Genomic DNA, 25,375 nt, shown 5'->3' on the forward strand with positions numbered 1-25,375 from the left:
TGCTTTGGGGCACATCAAATCTCCGAGCTGTGCTGTGGAACTATCCATGCTCTTGCTTTATTCAGTGTCACAGAGTAGAGATGAAATAAACACAAACTCTAACCTGAACCATGTTCCAGGTACCAGGGGGAGAGTATTTCATTCAGAAGTTATACTTGACTTTTATGCTCTCTGACAGTGATATTTTATTACATTTTCTTTTCTGTAATGATATTTCCGGTTTACAGCACAGCTCCTGTTCAATAAAATTGCTTAAGTATTCTCAGTAGGATCAAATCAAGTCCTGTTATGCTCCATTCTCATGTCTTAAAGTGTTACATTTAAAAAGATGGTCTTAAGTGTTTGAGTTCTGTTTAGAACAGAGGATAACAACTTTAAATATGTTCAATACTTGATAAGAGCTTAAAAACAACATCAAATGCAATAGAGAATTCCAAGAGAAAACCAAACCCTTTGAACGGATATTACACTGACGCAGCAACGTAGCAGCAGCCCAACCGGATTTGACAGAGGAAGGCATTGTGCCCAGAACAGGCTGTATTTAATGCTGACTCAGGCCTCCAAATGAGCTATTCAGGGGGACAGGACTAGTAAAACCTTTTTTTGCCATTGTCTGCAGTTATTATCAATACTGCCATTGATCATGTGATGCTTGACATCAGCTCTTTTCTGTAGTTCAGTGTGTTGTATCTAACACTTAGCTAAGCGATCTGGTTTTAACACTGGCTCTATGGGAAATTTGTATGAGTAGTTTGAGAGATGTTCTCTGTGAATTATATACGGAGCCCGTCATGTGCCTCAAAAAAAATCTTTGAATCCATTTTCAACTTGCAGTACAAGCTTTGTACTGCCGGCACCCAACTAAACCCTCTAGCAAAAAATGCTGCTCAACTTTGCTGTTCCCTTGAAATAGCTCCTTCCAAGTCCCTGGTCATGTGACCTGCACCGTGACGCACTAACATACAGGGCTGGCAAAGAGGGCTGGGAGGCTGGCACGCCGCCTCTGCTGCTGTCTTGGAGGTGCTGAGTGCATGGGCAGGACGCCTTCTAGCGCTTTGGAAAGCTTGTCTGCAAAGGTCTCTTCAGGGGGAGTGGTCCACAGGCAGGGTGACAGGGGAGTGGAGAGGGCTGGAGGCGGGGTGGAGGGCAGCTTGGGAGGATAAGACAGAAAGGTAGAGCCGGTGGCAGTGGAGGAAAGATGGAGACACAAACTGACATGCTACGACCACGCAGAGGCTGAGGGAATTAAAAATAAAATACCCATAAATTAATGAAACACATAAGACAAATGAAAAAAAAAACGAAAAAACCCACAAAACTAATTGAGCTGACCCACAGTAAACTAAAAACAGCCTCTGAAGGTGAAATGGATATTATAGGACTAAATTAAGTGAATGGAATTAATGAAAATACATTAAGAGATTAAATGAGGACGGTTGACAGCTTTCGCTATAACAGCAGAGTCCAATGTTGCAGCCAATTTTTAGAATCCTAAGACTGAAAGTGGGAAGCCAAAAATGTCTTGCAACATAATTAATAAAATGACTATCACAAATATTAAATTTACCGTTTGTTTTGTGATCTAAAGTATATCCTCATTTGTAACGTGAGGTATCAACAAGGACAGAAAGCTAATAAATCAATGTAACTATCTTGCACTGAATGCAGCGTGTCTCAATTTAATGATGAACTCGCTCCATTTTTCCTTGGACGTCCCAGTTGCTAGGAATCGTGGTAGTGATCGCAGACACATCGCTTATAAAAAGCCCTTCCAATTGCAGTGTCTCCTATGAATCCTGTGAATACGTGACATCCCTAGAACCCAGGAAATCCAAAGAATCAGAAGCAGCACTGGAATGGGTCAAGCTACCAACTTCATAATGAAGAATTTGAGCATTGCATTCAAAGTGCAATTTACTAACTGGTGACAGTAATATTAGACTAACACTCGTGACTTAGTGCCCAGTAGTTTTAGTAATAATAATAATTGCCTTTTCATTTTTTACAATTCTGAAAACAGGAACACCGACGACATAGCCATTACAAAAATTGGAAATTCATCGAACAAAAACAGTTTGACAAACAAAACTAGGATTTAAAACCAGTGACAACTGAACGGGTGTCAAAAAGACATAAGCACAGTTGTGCTTGGAGTGGCTATGTTGTTTGTTGGACATTATTTGTGATCCAGCCAACATTCTAAAAAATAAATAAAAAAACAAAACAAAAAACAGCAAAAGTTTTGCAAGTCCTATTTTTAGCATTTTGGTTGATACGCATATTTTTCATATAAACAGCTGAAGAAAGGTTAGCTACATGGTATACTGCAAAAACATCTACCAGATAAGATTTTTTTAAATACTAAAAACAGTAAAGTAGAAGAAAAGTGCTTTTCCAGCACATGAATCTCTCTGACAATTTACTGCTGGGCAGATCAAAGAACCCAAGTATTAAACCAAAAAAAGAGAACAGAAATAATAATAATAATAATAATAATAAATAATAATAATAATAATAATAATAATAATAAATAAAACTGAAACAGGAAACATTTTGGCTACGGTTCTTCATTCTTAGACCGTGCCACACAAACTTTTCAGCAGTCAGCCATCAATCCCCATTTTCCATGAGACACAGACTGGATATATTATTTCCTCAGTTGTATTAAGGAGTGTGGCTGCTGTTAATTAGACACGCACATAATTATTATTATTTTAATTTAAACCAGAACAATACAAATACACATAAGCAAGCCACAGAAGCAACATTATTTACTATACTCTTTACCCCTATGCTGTCCTGGGTATGTTCCCATACCAATTTAATGTCTATTTTCTCAGTGTCAACTATATTGGACACTGGGCAGCTATGGGTTAATAAACCTGAGGCAAAACAATAAAAAACAAGTAAAAGTGAACTTGATTGGGGACAATGTAGGGGGAGATAGCTTTTACCAGACGCACTGCGCATGCTCATCTTCAGAGATGTTTAAATGAATTATTCTGCTTGACAGCGCTGGTAATTAAATTAAATGGGAACCTCCCTCTCTGCAAGGAGTCTAACGTGCAGTTTAGTTCTGCTCTGGGGAAGGTGTTGTTTACATTCCAGAGGATATACAGAGCCGAGCCTGCTGGAAATAAAAGGCGGTAGAAACACATGCTGGGGGGCGATCGTTGTTTGTGAAAAACTATCCCCACGAAATCCAAATCATTAACACTCCATACTTCCCCCACGAGAATAATCAGGCCAACAACCGTAACAAAAATACATTCAACAGGGCTTCGGATAACCTCGCTTTTTAAATGCAGTACTGCTGGGTAGGAATTATGGAGCTACAGTATGTCTCGCTTCAGGCCAGCTCAGCAGCCTTTCATGCCAGTCCTCTGTGGTCTAGATTTGAATCTGGCTCAGGTTAGTTTGACGTTCTCAATAAGCCCCCAGTGGATAGCCTGTGTCAGTAACATCACTGAATGGGAGAAACACAGCAATGAATAGCAGTGTTCAGGTCAGCTACTTGCAGAGCTTTTATACAGCAACTGCAGGACTATGCAAGTGTATCAATATCTGGTCATTGAACCTTGTGATAAGTACAGCGCTCTCTTAATATGCACATAAATAAAACTGGGATTGTATGCGTAAGGAAGCATACTGAACATATTCATAACTGATCTGTTGGAAAAAATGGACTGATGGGCTGCAAACTTTTCAACCTAGGTACAGCAAAGAGTTGTTTACAAAGTTCATGGCATCAGTTAGGAAGGACAGAAAGAAACAGCATACAGAAAGATTGATAGAAATGCAAATAAATAAATAAATAAATAAAAGGACAGAGAGGGTTACACAGCCTACACTGGGGATGCTTGGGTCGGCCAGGGTGTCCTTGGCTCACTGTGCACCAGCGACCCCTGTGGACTGGCCGGGCGCCTGCAGGCTTGTCTGTAAGCTGCCCAGAACTGCGTTGTCCTCTGACGCTGTAGGTCTGGGTTGGCTGCAAGGCAGGCCAGCAGAGTGAAAAAAGTGGTCGGCTGACGGCACACACTTCAGAGGACAATGTGTGTTTGTCTTTGCCGCTCCTTAGTCAGTGCACAGGTGGTAGCGGTTAGCAGAGCTTAAAAATATGATTGTATATGTCAAATTGGGCGAAAAACAAGGTAAAAGCAATTGGAGGCAAAAAAAAAATAAAAAGGAACAAGGTGTTTTTTTTCACATGCATCATTCTATAAGAATAATATTAAATCCCAGGTGAGCATGACTCAGGCTTGTCATGTTTCATCAGAAAAAAACACCATCAGCAATCAAAGAAACATTTCTCAAACCTCGCAAGCATAAATTAACAAAAAAAGGAACACATTTCCACAAAAAGGTTGCCACAACTTAAGGAGCATGTAGCATTTAAGTATCAGTGTCATGCATGTGCAAATCAATTTCAAACATTTGGATTTATCTAAAGTAGTTTCAAGTGTCATTAATTGCCTTTTTACACCCCTTACTATTTTATGGTGTTTGCAAACATTCGGGATGGTTCTGAGTTCTCATTTTTTTCCACATCTGCATTTAACTTCTTTGAGCTTGTCTGGAGAATCCACCCCCCCCCCCCCCCAAAAAAAAACCTCAGTATTACAGCAACATAACCCAGAAACTCTCAGAATGACTGCAGACAAAAGAGCAATATTTAAAAATAAAAAAATAAAAAATAAATAATAAAAACAACATGTGAAGCTACCTACTCTTGGAGTTGTTTAGGATCTTCTGAAATGACCAGGCCATTCATTCAAAAACTGGGGTCCGAGGGAAGGCCTTCCTGGCTGCTGGCCGCAATTTTTTTTTTTTTTTTTTTTTTTTAAAAGGGCTTAGTCTTGGACCCTTGGAGCTTGCATATTTCAGGCTAAACCAATTGGCAATTTACCCACTAACCAGAAAACAGGGACTGATTGTTGTATCCAACAAAATCCTACTTTTTCAGAAAACAGATTAATATAAAAATGTAATTGGATTAACCTGTCAACTCTTTAGGAGCTTACACAATTAAAAGGATGGGTGCACTTGTCAGCGAAAGGCTTAGCCTAAAATACTGCTTAGTAAAAATAGGAATCTAGCTAGACTTTATATATATATATATATATATATATATATATATATATATATATATATATTTCTAGAAATGAGGTGTCTTTACTCCACAGAGAAACAAACCACAAAACTAACAAAACATTTAAAAATTACTGGTTAAACAATATTAACCATTCACACAAAAAAAGCAAAAATAAACCAAACAAAAAACACGTTTATTGCACTGCTGAGTAAAGACCTCTGAGTGGCACTTATTTCCACTACTGGCACTTGCTGGAATATTTTTCTAAGCCATTATCGGTGAAATGCCCACCCTTTGTTGCAAGCATCTTCTAGCATGACTTGTTTGGGTAGCCCTAGGATATTAATTCGAGATTTTACCACTCCTGGAACAACAGTACTTTCTCATCTTTCACCCAGACAATAAAGAATAATCATCCCCTGTTGTTTTGTGTGTTTCTGGGGAATACCATTCAAATTTAAATAAATGACTGTTTCTAAAATGTGACGAGTTGTCCATATTCCATGACTCTAAAGGATATCTTCAAGCATGGAGCTAATTGATGGTAAACTCAAGGTCACCAGATTTGTGACTATGAATTGTTATTTGTCTCTAGAACGAAGAGAACTAAAAGTCGTTTGACGCGAAAGAAGCTAAAGGTCAGTAGGCATTTTTTATCCGGCTATTCAAAATGCCAATAAACGGGAGTAGCTGTCAAAAAAAGTGACCTTAATGATCAGAATTCAGTCAGATACTAATTGTCATGTTGAAGATATGCTGTAGTCTTTATGATAGAAGTCTATGTAAATGGATCACTTTTGCCCTTGTTAAACAAGTATGTCCAGTCATTACTTTAAATTACAAAATGTACCATGACCTACATCCATAGTATTTGTCATACAGAAATGATCATGTTGTGGGACAACAGGATAATTAAAACCAAAGTAAAACTTAGAAGAAACTAAACCAAGCAGACATCATTTCCGGTTAAACTTTTTACAAGCTTACATTTTTTGACTTCAGTGTTTGTAAGTTACAGATTATAAAAGCTATTACCAGTGACTCTCCTAAAAGCTGTTGTCCCAGGAGTGTACTAAAATAAAGAAATACACCAGCAGTGCTGCTGACCCACATCAATGCACTTACCACAGCTGGCTGCTGGTATTGCTGCTGCTGTCCACCAGGGGCTGGGTACCCAGGAGCCTGGCCCGAGGACACAGGCTGCTCTGGGGGAGAACTGTAAGAGAGAGTCTGCTGGCTGCCCAGGTGAGACTCAGAGAACACAGAGGAGCCCTGGCCACTGTCAACTGTGCCATCCGCTGAGGAAACAAAAGGAAGAAAAAACAAATTTAAAAAAAATGTTTTTCTAAATAATATATTCCCATATGTTGCCACTGGTGTCTGCACCGTGCCTGACTGTATGTAGCCAGTGCTGTCTATATCGTGCCTGACTGTATGTAGCCAGTGCTGTCTGCGGCGTGCCTGACTATGTCGCCAGTGCTATCTGCATGTAGCCAGTATGTAGCCAGTGCTGTCTGCACCATGCCTGACTATGTAGCCAAAAAAAAATACACAAAACATTAACACATAAACAGAAAGTCAAAGAAAACCCAACTTATCGATCATTTAGAACTAGTTCATACCAAAAGAAACAAAATAAAAGAATCAGTATTAGGAAATTCAGCACAGTAACATGTCTGGTGAATGGAATCAGCAATGTGGCTTTCTTACAAGGCTGTTTTTGAGAATGACCATTGTGTTCATGTCATGTGATATTCTGAAACAGTTACAGCAAATTTCAGTTTATCAGTGACTGTGTACTAAGAAATTGTTATAGGTATTAAAAGTTTAGACAAATCAGTCTGGAGCTGCATGTACATCACATTCTCAGTGTACAAGACAATACAGCTGCAACAGTCTGGTACTCCCTGGAATTCCACATTTCCAGAAGCACATCACAAAATGTCAAATATATGGATTAATTTCTAGGTAATGCTTATTCTTAAACCAGTTGGCTTTGTTTGAGCTTTCTTTGACTAAGAAAAAAAAAAAAACCCCGCTAAATCAAGAGAAAGCTCAGTACAGGGAAGGCTCATACATGCGATGGAGATGCCAGCCTGTTGGTACTGATGCTGCTGGTGCTGGTCTACTTCTGGCTCCTCGGGCTCCACCTGGCTTTGGGGGCCTGTGGAGGTGGCGGTGGGGGGAGCTGGGGCTTTGAACTGAGTCTGCTGGTTAACTCCAGCCTGGGAAGAGGGTGTCTGGGTCTGCTGTACTTGCTGTTGTTGCTGCTGCTGTTGTGCTTTAAGCAGCTCTCCTTCCTGCTCTTCCCTTTTCCTCTTTTCCTGCTCCTCACGCACCAGTTGCCTCTGCTCTCTCTTGCGTTTGATAAGAGACACGCGGTCCTTGATCGCTTTGGCCATGGTCTTGTGATCTCCGTCACACACGTAACCAGACTCCACCTGCACAAAAAAAAAGGATGCACTGCAACTGAAAGTAACCAAGAGTGGTAAAGTAGACCAACAGGCATACCATGACTTGAATCTCTTGTTTGTATGATAAAAAATAAATAATAATTGGTGGATACCAACTGTAGTCAAAACATGCGAGACACATACTAAAATAGACATGGCCTAAGATCATGCCAAATAAGTGTGCACCATACTTGAAATAGCCATAGTGCCTGTCATCCATGCAGGAATTCTATACAATGCTTACTTCCCAAACACTGTCTCTTGTCCCTAGTCCCTTGGTATGTTTCTATTTCCATTATTATTTAATGGTGTTTCACATCAAGCCATTCTCAGTGTATTTGGTTATTATATTGGATCTGTTTTTTCCTTGTTCTGAACTTGCTTTGAGCTAGTCTGGAGAATCATATGTCACTGAACAGACTCCCTCGTTCCATTAACTAGGAGCCTTCAACTTTTCCAGCCCCATCTACTCTTTCAGTTTCAAATGCAGAATAGGCTGGGCTGATGGAGTTGAAAGATTGATTTGAATGGAATGAGGAGGGCTACTCAGTGTCTGACAATCAGGATTCCCCAGGCAAGCTCATAGACAGGTAAAGGCGGATTTAGGGGAAAAACAAAACAAAACAAAAAAAACACTCAGCGATTACAACACCATGCAGTAGTAAAGGAGATTTAAAAAATCCAATATAAATAACATATGCAGCTATTTACCATGTATTTTTTAAATGTCAGCAGCTTGCAAGATCGTTATTACAACCTCAACACAAGAGTTCATCCATGTCAGCTCCATGCTGCACCTACCATCTCCTGCGCAACATCCTCAGGCACATCCCTATCCAGGTCGAAGGAGAACTCAATGGCTTCATTGTCCTTGTACTTCCCCTTTAGCTTCTTGATGTCCTCTATCCGAAGCCAGAGCTTGATGGCGATCTTCTCCCCATCATCCTCCTCTGCCAGCTCCACCCGCACACCAGTCTCCTCCTGGAAGAAGGCGTGGTTCAGCAGGTCCTTGATGGCATACCTAACAAGAGGGGAAAGGAAACCCAGACAGCGCTCAAAACTCCTGCTAAATATGCACTCCCCTTCCATGCATTCATCCCTCGGAATCCAAGATATACAGGGCCATATTTTCAAAGCATTTCCTCCATTCTTCAATTCACTTTTTTTTTTTTTTTTTTAAAAAGGAGAAAAAAATTGTTAAAAATGTTCCAAAATTAACAGGTTTATTACCTCTTTACCAAAAAAAAAGTGAAAACTGGAGTAAACAAAGTTTGTTTTATATATATATATAAGACCATAACATATGCAGATTATACACCTGTCTTCCTCCCAATTTATAAACTGCGGTATTGCTTGGCATGATGAAAAATACCTGGGCTATGATCAGCATTTTCGATTTGTCCAAGCTGATTCTGTTTGTTAGAAATGCTGAAATTGTTAAAGCCTCAGGAAGCTAATGACACGTCTTTGAAAATGGCTGCCTGTATGTCATGGGTGATTCGAAATCGGGCAGTAATGTTTTGGTTCATCCTTTCTCAGCTGTAAGTCACGCTGCTGCTTGTGTATTCGGGCAATTACATCTTTGTTGTCTTTTCTCAGCAGTCAGTCACGTTGCTGTTTGTGTACTAGGGCAGTCTGGTCTTTTGTTAGCAATTTTAATTCATGCATCATTATACTGTACTCTAATTTAAGACGCAGGCTATTTTTGAGAAGCAAAAAACAGTTAAAAAAAGAGTGCATTAAACTCAAAGGAATATGTTATATTGTAGGTTTTAAAATGCACATTCGTTTTGGATCAACAGCTTGATTTTTCTTTTCAGCAGAAATGCTGCAAATGCACTGCTATAAAACCCTAAATTAAGCCTTTACTATATTGTATATGACAGACGATATAAGAAGTTCCCTTGTCAATACAATATCTGGATCTGAAAACTGATGCAGATGATTTAAAAATAATATTAACTAACAAATGTCTATTTCATCATTTGCTGCAATTGTCTTTCTGGAGCCATTGGCACAACTTAAAACAAAGCCGCCTGGATGAGTCACAAAATGATTTAAAACTACTTTTTACAGAGCAAGCGCCAGTATTAATCCCTGTAATCTTAAAACCACAGCTGGATCTGAAGTTTTTGGAAATTAGTTCATGAATAATTATTACAGCTGGAACAATGCGAGTGACTAGGCAGTACCACAAACATTAACACATTCTTGACAGGCGATAGCCAAGGCTTTCAAATCTGAAGTGAAGTAAGCCTGGATTAGAACTCCCTTGGAGAGCATGCAACTCTTCTGGGTCTGACTGCAATGGCTCAAATATTTACTCAATAAGCCTGTGTTAAGCTATTTGGACTATAAGTTCAGGGGCTTCTCTTCAGGTCTAGTTCACAGACATACTGTGTCTAGGATAGATCAACACAAGTGCCTTTAGATTAGTAAGCGTCAGCAGTGTATTGCCAGAAAAAACTAAGTTGTTCCAAAGTGGCCAATCACTAGGAGGTGCTGGTTAGACTTAGAAACTAGTCTGTGTATCTATGGCTGGCAACTGGAATGGAAAAACGGCTCCTGAACTCGGATAAACAAATGTTAACATCTGTTTTTCAGCACTGCAATAAGAGCAACTCGGAATGATTGCAAAAATAATAATAAAAAAGGACATTAAAGAAAAATTTAAAAAGCGGCTCTCTCTTTAAATCTTTTTTTTTCCCCCCACAATTTACAGACAGCACCATGTAGTTCTGGGTCGTGAATGATGGCCACTAATAGTATGACTTGCAAGGTCTTCACCTTGGATGGAAACCAAGCAGGAGACTCACCATGTACTCAAAGCACAGGTGCTATTAGTAGTGCATAAAATCTGTAGAAAAAGGAGAGATTAAGAATCACCTTTCATCTTTGTTTTGGCGAATGCATCCTTCAATGATCTCTTTCACTTCAGGTATCGCTACCTTGTCAAAGCTGCCAGGCTTTACTCCCTAGGAGAAAGAGAAAAAAAATAAAAAATAAAAAATCTTAGATCAAGGCTTTCAGCACCCACTGGAGTCTAATGGAAAATTCCAGGTCAGAACTAGTCGAGAGCAGGAGCTGCCCATACTGTACAGCAAGGGCATGAACTTGAGATATTACAGGAATACTTCAGCAGTTTTAAAACATTTATGACTGGTAATGAATGTGACACATTCCACTGGGCTAAGATGGAGAGTAAGCACTCTCAGTTTGTTAATGAGGCCTCTGAAGGTCATATGAAATACATGTCACCCAACCTATTGGGAATTTTTGGATGCAGCAAGGGGGAGGGGGGGAGGAGTGTGAAGCTCCATGTTTGAGTGAGCACGCTCTCTAACATTGCTCAATTTCTTGGGATTTGTTCAAACACGGCCCAATACTTAATTACACTCTGCACTGCTTCACAGTGCACATAAGAAAAACACTCAGTTAGACCGCAACATTAACAATTAAGTTATCCATTAACTTCACACACACTTCATCGTAGCAGTTTATGCTAATGTTTCAACGAGGTCTGTACCACAGTCTTTAAATGACTTTATGGCAATGGTGTTTTCTGCACCACTGAGCTCAAAGTGACTTTGAAAAACCACCCCTTTGGGAGAAACAGTTTGGCTTTTTAATCAGACAACAGCTATAAAAGGTAGTGTAATTACTGTAGACTCAATCTGGTAAAACCCCAAATCCCATCTAAAATTCAGCAGATGATCTCTAACCTCAAGTTGTAACCTGTATCCCTGTGGCCAAAGGAAAAAAACAAGGCCCAAAGAGGACTGCTATTAACAAAAGTGACGGACTACCTTTAACCCCCGCCTAGTCCTCACGCATGGGCTCGACAATCAAGCTTCAAGTAGAGCAGCCATTATCCTTTCAAACAGTCATTGTAACAGCCTAAAACCCTCCACCTAGTGGGTATAATAGGTCCTTAATTGTCTATGTCAAAGTAAACAGAGACTGACAGGTGGTAACAGCCATTGCAATAAATGCACAGACTGCATAAGCAAGTGATCAAACTCCATTTGCATGAACAAGCAAGCTTTCATTGATTTCCCCTTTAAAATAATGTTGTTGAGTGGTTTTCGGTACTTTGCAATGCCCGAATCAAAGTAAGCAATTCATTTGTAATTCAAAAATAAAATTGCTTTTATGTGATGCGATATCAGATGCACTGAATTAAAGCAAGACTGGAATATCAATTTTGGAAAACAAATTGTTTTAACTTGATCTGCTATAGTCTGGCCTTTGCAATAAGAATCAGTGGCTAGTAACTTTGTCATCATTCTACAATTTTCAGCAATAGCAGAATACATGAAGCTGGTAAGAAACTGCTCAATAATACCCAGACAACAAATTAAGACTACTTTACAAAGTTTGGGCTTTCTTAACAAATAAATACACATTAAAGGCACCACAAAAAGTGGATCTTTACTATAGGCAGGCAAACAAATTTTATTTACATTAAGAATACATACTATAAGCAAACAGACTTGCTAATTTACTATACTGTATACCCTTATAAAAGTTTCCCATAAAAAAAAGCATAGCAAAGAACCAGTAAGCATGGTAAAGAGTAGCAGGGTAGCATATTAATAAACATGGCAAACCAGGGTAAACTATGGTAAATGCAGTGTATAACCATGGAAAAAGCTTGGGAAAACCGCTAAAAAACAGTGCAAAACTAGAGTTATAAATTTTGTAAGGGTAATTGTATTTCAAACCTGATTTAAAAAAGGCAACTACAAAATCTAACTGAAATGATCAAGCAGTTACTAATCCTAGTATAGAGACTTTAATACTGCAACATCTCAGTAAGTCAGCACAAAACATTTAAGCAGGGAGCGAGAGAGAATGTGTTTCTTTTGGGTATCTGAAACTGCAGCTACAGACAAAGGTTTTGCAACACCCTATAGAAATAACAAATTTTGCTTCATAGTCTAATAAAACCTGACTAATAATGTTACATTAACATATTGAATTGCATATCACTTTGTAGTTTTCCATATGCTTAAACTGACAAATTGAAAAATATGACATTTTGAAATCTAACATGAAATACTGTACTATTAGGCTTCCGGTAGACTAATGATGTTAAAGACAAATATCTAAATTGAGTTGATATAGTTTAAAAAAATTAAAAAAACTGCGTCTCAATCCTAAAATTCTTGACGATGCAAAACTTTTGACCATAGCTGTACGTTTGGTACCTAGAAACACAGATGTCAAAACAAAAACATTGCGCGGTTACACTAAGCCACCCACCTCCTTGGGGAAGTCACTCTCGTCTGCCTTACAACAGCAACAGCACTGGGAATTGACGATTACAAACAAAGGGTAGATGTCTTTCATTCCAAAATCCATTTTGATGAAATTTACAGCATGCCCGGGAACAGAAAAAGTCCCGTTCCTTAATGCAGAGCTGAACGGACTCTCACGGCTAGCCTAGCAGAGACCATTGTTTCTGACTCGCACACTGCCGAGTTGCATCAAACCTCAGAAAAACCTCCAGGACTCTACAAGTGACAGGAAAACTTTCTAAGAGGCAGGTGTGCTAGCTCCAGCTCCTCCTAGCAATTACATCACATGACTACACATTAGCATGTCCTCTAAACTCCCTGCCAAGACACAACTTATTCTTACCAATAGCCTGTAAATAGCACTTTTTAAAGCGCCAAAAACAGGGGAGCAAAAGGATGGGTTGTGGTGACTAAGTATGCAGCTCTGGGATCGCTTTCTGAAGAACTACTTAAATAATAACCACCTGTCAGGTATTGCAGTATTATAATTACTTTAACTTTTTCGGTGCCATTTTACTATTGTAACAGTTACCTCTATCTGGCCACATGGTGTCCAGTTTTTATCTTTTTGGGAAATTGAATTCTTGCGAGAGGTCGTAATTTCTAGATTGTACATGTTTGTATCGATGCGGGTTCTTTTTTTATGATTAACATTTTTTTTTTCTTTGTGTGATTTAATTCCTCTCCAATCATTTAAATTGCTTTAAAGGCCAGAGAACAAAGAGCCACTAAAAATAACTTGTGCATTAGCAACGGCTGACTGTCTCCCAATCAAGCTGGCAAACTGGGACTGCAAGATCCTCACCAGTAAAATATAAGCATTCATTTAAACTCTGTGTAAGGGAACAAATGCATATAATCTTTCCACTGTAACCAACGAGGTTAATCCTGTCAACACTACTTGAAAGGCAATTACCTATAAGCCGGTTTAGTGCATGTGAACAAAGAAAACACCTCTCTATTAGCAGTATAGTACTAACTGGTATTATTCAAAACAAATCCCATGCTTCAACACTAAAATTCTTAGTATGGTAGGACCTATACTGTATGTTAATCTGTATTACATGCAGTGCTCCAGATAAGCGGTGTACTGGGTGTTTTATGCATTGAAAAAATAGGAATTGCATATGATGTTTAAATTTAATGTGTAAAGAATATGTATAGCAATTTTGCTGCACAGCTTGAGTTTGCACGTTATCAAGCTTCTTCTACTTCATTGGTAATCGACATCCCGGCATCTCAATGGTCAATTGTGAATACACAGCTTGCCATAGCTAGAGAATGGATCATAGAAATGTCAGGGCAGTTTATTGCAGCCTGCCTGGGAATTGCCAGAAAAACTTGACCAATAAGTCCGGGTTTTAAATAACAAAACAAAAAACCCATTCCGGTTGAATCCACTCACTTGCAATGTTTGTGACTGGTGAATAGCGACTGGATTCCGGATGCTTGGGATTTCTCGGCAGTCTTAAGAGTAAATAGCGCGGTTCCGAAAAATATAGCATGACACGTCCACACGTGTTGCTACAACTGTTTAAGTAACGTACCTTTAATTTTTCTTTTCATTGTTAATATCCTGACAGTTTTTTCCACATGTATAACTTTAAAGTCTGTTTCAAAGATCTTTTCAAAATGTTGTTGCTGTGTTACATGTTTGACAATGTGGGCAATAATCCTGACCCTATCAGTGCACCAGAGTGGACATTTTGAAGGAGCTTTGAAACGGATGTTAAAGTTAGAAGTGTAAAAAGCTGTTAGGATGTTAATGAAAAGAAATTACTGGTATGTTATCTAAACAGTTGTAGCAACACGTGGGGACATGTAACACTAAATTTCTCTGAACCCTGCTACTTACTCTAAGTCCCTTTCACACTGGCATGCGAGTCGGCTACACGATTTCACAGTGCTTTTTGAAGAAGCAGGGTCGGCATGGGTGATACAAGCAAAGTGCGAATGCAATGCCCCAGAAGCAGCTTCTTTCAGACGCTTAATTCCAAGCTTCTCGGGATCGAATGGTCGTCCAAAATGTCGATTAGAGAAAATGTCTTCATCCATCCTGCAATCTGGCTCATAGTGCGTCTCAAAATCGACAAATATGGCTAACAGAAATGTTCCTTGCAGAAGTGAAACCTTCACACAGACGTGGCTGTTTGTTACTTTGTCTGCTTATGAATGCCCATCGTGCATTTTATCTCGCCTGACCCGATCAAAGTGTGTCGACCCACATCCTGAGGCGTGTCCTGCCGACCCAAGTTGACCCGGGTACAACTCTGGTACGTGGTTTCACACTACGCGGGGTTGTGACCCCAGGTAGTCAGGACACGGGTAGGAGCATCAGTGTGAAAGGGGCTTTAGTCCCCCTCAACCTAATTGCCTATTTTTCAAACAAATACTTGGAAGGGAAACCTATATGATAAATACAACATTCTGAGAGCGGAGGTGCTTTATATTGCTATAGAAATGCGATCAATAAGGAATACCATTGTATAATTTCTATATTTGCATTTGCATTTGTGCTGTATTGAAACAGTTAACATTTCTGGACATCTTTTTTGTTATTACATTTTTAGGCAGCATGTCTGACAACTTGGAAAGGGAGAGAACAAGACAATTTACAGAAAACAAGTTTTTATAGTTAACAGCTTAGTACTAGTGTGAGGATACTGGAACGCAGTAGCTAACTACAACGTGATTAGCAACTAATATTATTAAGATTAAGTGAGGACTAAATGGCTATAATAATTACTCAATGACCCAAAACCTTATCTGGAGTGGTTACTACATGTTTTCAAAATTAATACAAAAGGTGCTTGTCAGTTTTGCATGCGTGTGTATGTTGTGTGCGTGAAAATACACTGCTTAAAGAGCAAGCAGCTTCAAATGTCATTATAATTTGTACATTTCCTTTACTATTTTATGGTCTTGGCAATCATGCTGCATGGTTCTGTGCTCTGTTGCTTCTATACTGAGTATCTGCATTTACCTGGCCTTGAGCTTGTCTGGAGCGTGTGGCATGACTAAACTTCCTCATTACATAAAATCATGTGTCAATGTGACTTTTCAACTCTCCTTTAACCTTTAAAACCTTCAGGTTCTGGGCGAACAAAGAACTTGCTGTGATTTACATGGTTGTGCTTGCAATCTTAATTGGCTCCCCGGTCCACTGAATTCTAGGACTATCGATGTGGTGCTGCAAAGGAGGGAGGGGTGAAGTAGGATTAGGAGGTGTTTTGGTCCCACATTATCCGATCATGTGGGTGCCCATTGTAAAGTACAGTAGTGGGATCTAACAGTCTGCTAGACAGGGTGTGGGATGTGTATAACTTTCACAAAAGATGGATTAGAGGCAGCCAAAGCGCATAGTGTTATCACTAGAATCTGCAACACCACTTTGTTGTACTATTTGTTTGGGCTGCGGTGCCAAACAATGGCAGCGGTCAACCCCAAACTCGTTTTAATCTTACAACATTGAAATCCCCCCCAGTAAAGAAATTATAAAAGGAGAATATTCTACATCCATTCCAAATCAGGTGGCACAGATATTTTCATTGCCTGCGATGTACCAAATTCACAAAAGATGTTATGCTGTGCTCAGTGTAGTTTTGCCTGAAATCAGATCAGTCCTGCACTGACCTTTTATTTTAGTGCTATTCTGTAATTAAATTAAACTAATCTATATGCCAGTTAGCATACACTTCAACAAATATTCAGGACTTACGTGTTGTGTCATTTTTTTAAAATTATTTCAGTACTAGGTAACTTTACAGGGCAATGCCTCTAGAACAGCTAATTAAATTGTTTAAACTGAAAAAGAAAAAATATAGATACACTGTATGGCCATACACAAGATTACTTTACTGGTCCACTGTTTAGAGTGGAGTTATCTTTCCTATACTATTATAGCAGTCTGCCGTTTTTAATGAGGTTATCTTTCCTAGACATCTATACAGGTCTGCTGCATTGAAATAATTGATTAATAAAATATTTGAGCTGTAACGGATAAGAAAAAAAAAAAAAAGGTCACAGGACTTTGCTTGTGTCACTTACACCTACAACCTGCATTTGGGGAATGTAAACAAACTGGACTTTCATCCACACCTGCTTTCTGATAAAGTAGAATACACAGAAGAATATACACTAAGAAAATTTTGCAAAACAGACACTAATGATTGTATTTGTGTAAAACACCTTTATTGTGAAACGACAAGGTACCAACTAGATCTTGTCAAACATACCAGGCCAAGTCTTACAACATCGAAATAAATAAAAACATAAAAACAGTAGTCTATTCACATACAAGCAGTGCCCATTATTATCCAGCTGTCAACAGCCACTTCATTTAAAAAAAAAGAAAAAACTACAATAGCTGGTTCAGAAGAAATCCACATAACATCATGTGGGTGTGCTACTCAGTAATGGCATGTAAAACACTAGCTTCATTGAATCGAATTCAACTTAAACAGTAGCTTGCTCCAGCAATGGGGGGCAACCCCCCCCCTGGGGCACGGGCCCCCCCCCCCCCCCCCCCCGCCCCCCACCCCCTTGGACGGGGGGGGGGGAACGGGACTGTTTTCAAGTGAGCATCTTAAATACTGTTTGAAACAAAGTATTGCATGTTTTTTTTTTTTTTTTTTTTTTTTTTTTAAAAGGAATATTCACAGCTACAAATTTTAACTTTGATTGTTTTTTTTTGTTTTTTTTAAACCAACATTATAAAACAGATCGTAACAGCAGTAAATCAGGTGAAACAATCCTACGTATTAATAGAGACTTTCATAAATCCCCAGATTCTAGATTATTTTTTCTTTTTTTTAAATTTAGTAGTCAATAATTAATTTGTACCAAGTTTTTCTCCCAATTTGAAATGCCCAATTGTATTTAGGCTCAGCCCACCCCTACACTGAATCGGGAGCGGCGAAGACGAACACAGGTGTGCCGTCAGTCGACCACTTCTTTTCACACTGCAGGCCCGCCATGCAGCCAGCCTAGAGCTAGAGCGTTGGAGGATAACCCAGCTCTGGGCAGCTTACAGAAAAGCCCGCAGGCGCCCGGCCAGTCTACAGTGGTCGCTGGTGTGCGGTAAGCCGAGGACACCCTGGCCGACCTAAGCCGACCCCCCCCCCCCCCCCCCCCCCCGCACCCTGGTAACGTCCAGGCTATAGGGTGCATCCTGCACTCCATGCGGAGTGCCTTTACCGGAAGCAGCACTCGGGAGCCCCAGATTCTAGGTCTTTCAACTTAGAAAAAGGAATGTCTTTACTATGATTCATCACAACTGGATAAAAAGCGGTTCTCTAGATCCATATATAAAATAGAAATACTGCATGTTTGCACCATGGAGGACATGCAATTTTCCATCGAGGCAGTGCCTAAACAAAGAACTGCTATGTTACCGGTGCTCCAGATAAGCCATCAGAAGAAAAACAGAAAAGACCCTAATACAGCTCTTAAGTTGAACTCTAACTGCACTTTGATATTCTTGGCAGAAAGTCTGTATGAGAACAGGCAGGCAATGGGAGCTCCCCTCCATGCAATCAGCTGACTGAGCAGGACTGCATGGTAAACAACTGTGACTAACTTGTGATCCAGTGCCGATTGCAAAAGGATGCCCGGCAGCATAGCTAGAATTAGCTTGCCGTGACATTCTAAGAAACCAACGCTATAACCAAGTAACAATTAGGCTAATGCAGTTTTCTTAAAGCGTGCGCCTGAATTCATTTATTCTAAACAGGCTTGCAAATAAGCATCTTGGACATACAGTACTCTAACAAATACTTGTATTTATAATCCCTTAAAGTTTACCATCGTAAATGCAAACAGCAATGTCGTTTTCCCATGGTTAAACCTGCATTTACCATTGTTCAAGCCATGTTTTGTTTTTTTTTATTACGCATTACCATACCACTCTTGTGCTTACAAGGTCTGCTTATGCTTTAACATGCTTTGAATATTACACTTTGCTATGCTTTTACTAGTGTACACTTTTAGAAGTGACTTTTCTGGCAGTTTTAAAACTGTAAATTATTTTTGAGAGTTGGTTTACTTAATTAAAATGATCTAAGTCTCAAGTAATATAAAAAACATCTAAATTAAGGTAAAATAACTCAAGTTGATTTTCATTGGTGTAATTGCTGGGTTGAGGGTATACGCCTCAAACTGAGCTTTAGATTTTTTACCGTGAAAAAAGTCTTTAGCCGTCTAAAAATATGTATTTTGTGCTATTTCATGATTCAACTGATAAGCAGAAAAAAATAGCGTTATCACATTCAAAACTGATCATTTTTCTCTAGAGTTATTATACATTAAAATGTTCCATAATATTTAAATACTTTATCTGAACAGTACACGCTAAAAAGTGTAGATTTTTTATTTTTTATGGCCACCTTGTAAACATTCTGTTTTCGCAACAAAAATTAATAATGTTAAATTATCAAATAAAATAAAATCATAAATAAAAACAACAAGACTCGTGAAATGTCCCCTTCCTGTACCGGACAGCATTATTTTATGCAGAAATATTTCCCATCTTTGATACAGCTGGTGTCTCTTTCACTGAAGACATTTAAAAATAAATTGTGCATCTCTATGCCGTGTGTTCAGTTATTTACCAGGAGGCAAACTAAACCGGCTACCAGGTTACTAAATGCAGTACAACAGGCAGTGTCAATAAGGCAAACATTTGCAGTATTTATTTCAATGATAAATATGTATATTTACACAATTCTTTCAAAAATAGGAATTTTGACAGGCAAGTACATATCACCCAACAATGGGTACATTTCATGGAAATTGTGAAATCCTTGATAACTGTGAAATAATACACCCTTAGTCATAAATGATATAATACAGGTTATGAAAGATAAGTTTGACTAGGACAGAAATAAACTAAATTTGCAGTACATTAATTACACAATTCTGCAACAAAAAAATTACATAATACATAAGATCACACATGATCCCAAACAAGTATTACAATCTAATGTGCATCATAGATACAGTAATATAAAATGTGGTTTAAGCGCAAGAAATAAATCAATCATAACAGTATAAATTTAATTATTGTTCCAAGCTCAAATGAAGCAGGAGTGCTTTATATGACAGGCGCTATATTAACGTTAGTTAACATCGTATTGTTTTCTCTATCTAAACCAAAAGATACAAAAAAATACCTTGTCAAAATGTTTGCCATTGAATTTATTAAGCCTTGTTTCTAAATGCAGAGTTACAGTGTTTAATAGTTATTTAAGCTAAGTATAAGCACTACAAAATTATCCCCAGCACTCACTCTTTTGCACTCACGCACAGCTGCAGAAAAAGTTGTCACTTTCAATGTCAAAAATTACAAAAACATAGTTAGAACTGGTTTCATAAAAAATATAGATTGCTTTTCATTAACCGGAAGGGTTAAAGCAATACTTTTGTCTTTGAATGACAACCAGCAAAAGACATGTCATCAAGCTTTTAAAAGCACAGGTCCTATCAACAGGTAATTGGTTCTGCAGAAAGCTGATGAGACCGTGGTACAGGTTTGCTGTACTGTTAAACAAACACACAGGTATGATGGAATGCTTCAGCATGTGAACAAGGACACAACATCCTTCAAGTCAGCTAGATAATCTCTCCAGGTTTATTAACTAGTGCTGGGACAAATATTTGAATATTCAAACAAAGAGGCAAAAATGCCTATTTGTTTTTATAACTGACTTCATCAAGCAATCATATGAAGAATCCATGCATACATGAAAAACTTCAAACATGCTACACTGCAGAAGTGAGTTTCCTTCCATTGTACAGAATAAGTCTTCTTTACTGTAATATGTACCAAAGGGTTGATTTGATCATCCTACAGTATATCCTGCCAGGACAGGTTACAGATCTGTTCAGTCCAGCTGTAGTGTACAGAGCGATCATATAAACACCTAACTCCCCAACCCACTTAATAAAATCGAAAAAATATATCTTCTGAACAAACTGTATGCTTGTCTGATTTGCAGTGAACCATTACTCCATCACTATCTTCACAATCCAACCTAAACATCAACACATTGTAAAATAAGTGAAGGTCCAATATAAATCATATGTTACTGCACAATTAATGTCAACATGATCTGACCACAAATGAACGGGATATGTGAACGATCGAATCTGAGCGCACTTCAAAAATAAGCAAAAAAGACACTACACAATCGCTGGCAAAGGCCCAGTGACTGAAAAAGCTCATGGATTGTTTGGCCGATAAAGGGATTCATAAAAGTTTACCATGGAATATCTGCATGATCATTTTGCAAACTTCCCATCAATTTCTATGGCTATACTATGCATTTACCGTACAGCATGGCTTGTCACGTGTTTGCGCTTCACCATGCTTCTCTGTGCTTTAGATTGCTTTCACGATGCTTTACTACACTTTGCTATGGTAAACTTTTGCAAGAATTGTTATAACTTCCTGGCAGGACTATTTTGCTGCACCTTTATGGACGAGCACATACAGAAACAATAGAGTTGAAATGTCACCACAACCAAACCCAAGTTGGCACAAAAACGAGTCTAGAATGATCAAAGAGCCTCATCACTGCATCTCCTGCACATGTGGAAGGAGGGATAAGGTTTTCACAGAACTCGCAGAAAGATGAACAAAACTTCCCCCGGGCAGTTCTCCATTAAGTGGGGTATACGCCTTTTCTGGCTCATTCTTTCACTGACAGGCCGTTTGATTTGCTGTCAGATATTAAAATATGCCAAAACTGTCAAATTAAACATGCCAAAATGAAACACCGTTTAGCTTTGGGCGACACTGCGGGGTACAGGGAAGAACAATACATCTCTGTGTGGGTTATTTTCACACACCGCAGCAGTATAATTTAGGCCAGCATGAAATAAGCTGAACTGTATCTACATGTCCAAAAAACAACAGATCCAAAAGAAAAACACAAACTCAAATGTTTGTCTATTTGACTTTGGGTTAACTTATTATATATATATATTACATTGCTTTATATAGGGGGGGAAAATGACATCCACATATGAGGTCATCATGCATTTGCACTATAGGACCCCATTTAAAGACTAGAAGAGTTTTTTTTTATCCATCCCATATGAGGCCATGCATGAAAGGGTTAACAAGGCACCCTTGAGCTTGTACACACTGTGGCTAATCAAGCTCGCAGGAAAACTGCCATGCAGTAGGAGACTCATTTCCATCCCTGAGATAGCTTAACTCATGTATTACTCTTCTTGTTTACATTCATTTTGTAGATCATTTCTTTGTTACAAGTTTTTAAATCAGAAATTAAAAGATGCCACGGGCCCTCAAAAGGACTCTCTCGGGAGTGTTAACATTAACCTCTGCAACACTCTGCCCCCAGTGGATGAATGAAACACCACAGCTTGTTCAACGTGGTGTTTCTTACAGCCATTTCAGGCAGTGTTGCAGGTGGACTGGTTAATGTTCACAATCTGGAGTACCAGCAAAGACACGTCTGAGAGCTCTTTTGAGGTCACAAGGGTGCTTAAGCGTCTTAGTTTTAAAACTTCACCAGTCATGTGATGACTGAAACAGATCATGATATACAAAGTGATTATAAAACGAGAATAAATTAGTTAGGTATTGTGCACAAATATACTCTGTCAGTCAGATGAGGTGCAGCTCTTAATCAAGTGTATACTACTTACAGCAGGACTTTCAAAAGTTTAATCAACTTGCACCAAAAAAGACAAACCAACCATGAAATATTGATAACCGTGAATACATGCAGTACAATTAAGTGTTAACGTGGCTGAATTAGTGAATGATCAGGATTGTGTAATATGGCGGGAGCACTTTATTTGAAAGAATTCGGCCTCAAAATGTTTGTTTGCAGTGGATAAACTGGTGGTCATATCATACACTCATGCCTATATAAAACATTTCACAATTGTTTTTGACCAAAAAAAGTAACCTTAAAATAAACGGCTGAGAAGACTCGATATCCCCCCCTTATAAGGCTCCCCTTTATACTGTGCAATAGTTTATAAGGTGGTACAGTCATGACTAGTGCTGCACAGACTGATTATTCAGATTGAGCACACTACCACTACTATTCTCAAACAGAAATGGCATATTCTCTTAACTATGGCTCCAGACTACATTATAAATGGAGAGCATTCTATGTGGATTTCGTAATATTTTCTTTTTTTTAAGACACAGAAGCAAAAAAAACACTCACACTGGTGACTCTGCGGTAGATCTGCGCAGCATTCTGACACTCGGAGTATGGGTACTCAGAAGTTGCCATCTCTAACATACACATCCCGAAAGCGTACACATCCACTGACTCGTCATATTTCTCCTCATACATCTCGGGGGCCATGAACTCAGGGGTACCTTAAATTAAAAGAACGATTCAGACTCTGAGTGTCTCAGAGAGCAGAAAGCCAGGCTGCTCGGCTGCTGCACACCGGGGGAGGAGGAGGAGGAAGACGAGACGGGCACCACCTGTGAGGAAGAGAGAGAAGGAGTGGAGGCAAAAAAAAAAAAAAAAAGGAAGAAGAGGAGGGGGAAGCTCTGCTCAGTTAGTCTGCTGTGAATCAGGCACAAGTTTCCTCTGCAAGGCCTTTTGGAGCTGGTGTACGAAACAAAAGTGGTCAGGGCCCGAACGTTATTTTAGGGGAGAAATATGTAAAAAGGAAAATAAAAAAAAAAAGAGACCATTACAAATCCACAAATTTTAGCAGTGACTGAGGGAAATGTTTAGTCAAGAACAGATGTTAGCCAATTTAATATTTGTTAGTTTTTAGAACTATCGCCTTTAAATTTCCTGTGATTAACTAAGTGAAAAGTAAAAGGTTTAAGAAAAAAAAAAAAAAAAAAGGACTAGCTATGGCTGAAAAAACATTAGTTTTTTTTCTACTTACCGTACCTGACCTATCAGGAAATGGGGAAAAAGATTAGATAAACCCATAGCTAGTCTTAAACGAGCAATGCTTAGTACACCTTCGAAGCCGCTGAATAAAAAAAAAGGCCTTGCACAGAGAAACAGAAATGTCTGTATAAAATGAAATTGTAATTTATTTTCCATAGTGCTCAGGCCACTTACCAGAGCCCTTTGCTCTCATACTTACTGTCTGAACTGCAGTACATAATTTAATCCTTTACTGCAGATACAGGGACAGAGCTGACGTAACACCCTACAATCAAAACATACTTAGGAATGCAAAACAAAAAGAACAAAGAACAAAAAACAAAATAGGTTGATTAAAAGAAAAGTTGTGCAAGGTACAAAAATATCAATCCTGATCAGAAACCTCTCAAAAAGGAGCTATCTGATAACTGTATCGCTGTTTCATAATAAACAGGCCAGTTTTTAATGAATTGCTTAGTTATCGAATTAAACTGCAGTAAGTAATGCATATTGGAATACACGCACGTAGATCAGTATCAATATTTTACAATTCAATGCTTTAGGTCAGGTCAAATTGTTTTGTTTTTACTATTTTTTTTTTAATTTATTTTGCTGTGATTTGAGGAGGTTTTTACATGGAGAAATAACATTGTTTTTATAACTATTTTGAACAACGAGTGTGTTTCATTTCCTGTTTAAGCACACACACAGAGCCATGACTTAGGTTTGACAACATTTTGAACATTCAAACAATTATTAGCTCTGAAAATGTGTTAAAGCAGATTGATTTTAAAACATTGAAATGTCAGGCGTCAAGTTAATTTATTTAAAAAATGTACCACACAAGATGACACAGTAAGGGTGATAGTCATTTGTCAGTTTGCAAAACATTTAAAAAATGTGGCCCATTTATGATGAAGTCTTACATGTGTTGAGGAATACCCATTTCCACCACCCTCTCCCCATATAATGACGTAATTGCATTTCCCCTCTAGAAGATATATTGTACATCTAGCCTGTTCGACTCAGAGGAACGTACCTATAACGCTCTTGGCGAAGGAGGCTCGTTTGAGCGTGGCAAGACCCAGGTCTCCGATCTTGACTGAGCCGGTGGGGCCGGTGATGAAGATGTTGTCACACTTGAGATCGCGGTGTATGATGGGAGGGGTCCTCGTGTGAAGGAAGTGAAGGCCCTTGAGAATCTGCCTGCACCAGCTGCGCAGCACTTTGATCTTCATCACCTTGAACCGCTTCAGGTACCTGTAGATTAGAACGTTAAATGAAAGGGGACCACCACAAAACTAATGGAATGCAAGCTGCTACCGTTTGATTCATAACGCAGGGATGGAAATAAGACTCCCACTGCATAGCAGTTCAATCCATGAGTTTAATAAGACTCATCTGCATTTGTTACCTATTCACTATGGCTAATTAAGCTCATAGTACAACCTGCAATAGGTGAAACTGCTATGCAACAGGACTATTTCCTTCCCTGTAATGGCAATAATGCCCCTTTATAGGGGACCACCTTTTCTGTCATGAAAGCAGAGTCTTAATGATTATGCATCACCAGTAACCTTTCATCATCCCTCAACGAGGGAACAAAAATAAAGCATCCCTGGGGGTTAATGGAAGACAAACTGAAGATCA

General features: G+C 38.8%; 1 protein-coding gene across 11 annotated transcripts in view; it reads right to left on the bottom strand.

Annotated features, from left to right (window-relative positions):
* Window positions 1–25,375, bottom strand: part of LOC121319542 (serine/threonine-protein kinase WNK1-like) — a 136,222-nt gene that overhangs the window by 43,776 nt on the left and 67,071 nt on the right. For all 11 annotated transcript variants that reach the window (XM_041257092.1, XM_041257087.1, XM_041257091.1 and 8 more), the window contains exons 4-9: window positions 24,765–24,985; window positions 23,051–23,208; window positions 10,432–10,520; window positions 8,347–8,566; window positions 7,170–7,533; window positions 6,218–6,390 (exon numbers count right to left, since the gene is read on the bottom strand). In XM_041257092.1, coding sequence (XP_041113026.1) covers window positions 6,218–6,390; window positions 7,170–7,533; window positions 8,347–8,566; window positions 10,432–10,520; window positions 23,051–23,208; window positions 24,765–24,985 — 1,225 coding nt within the window. The remainder of the gene's footprint in view (window positions 1–6,217; window positions 6,391–7,169; window positions 7,534–8,346; window positions 8,567–10,431; window positions 10,521–23,050; window positions 23,209–24,764; window positions 24,986–25,375) is intronic.

The sequence above is a fragment of the Polyodon spathula genome, chromosome 8 (assembly GCF_017654505.1).
Source record: "Polyodon spathula isolate WHYD16114869_AA chromosome 8, ASM1765450v1, whole genome shotgun sequence".
NCBI lineage: Eukaryota > Metazoa > Chordata > Actinopteri > Acipenseriformes > Polyodontidae > Polyodon > Polyodon spathula.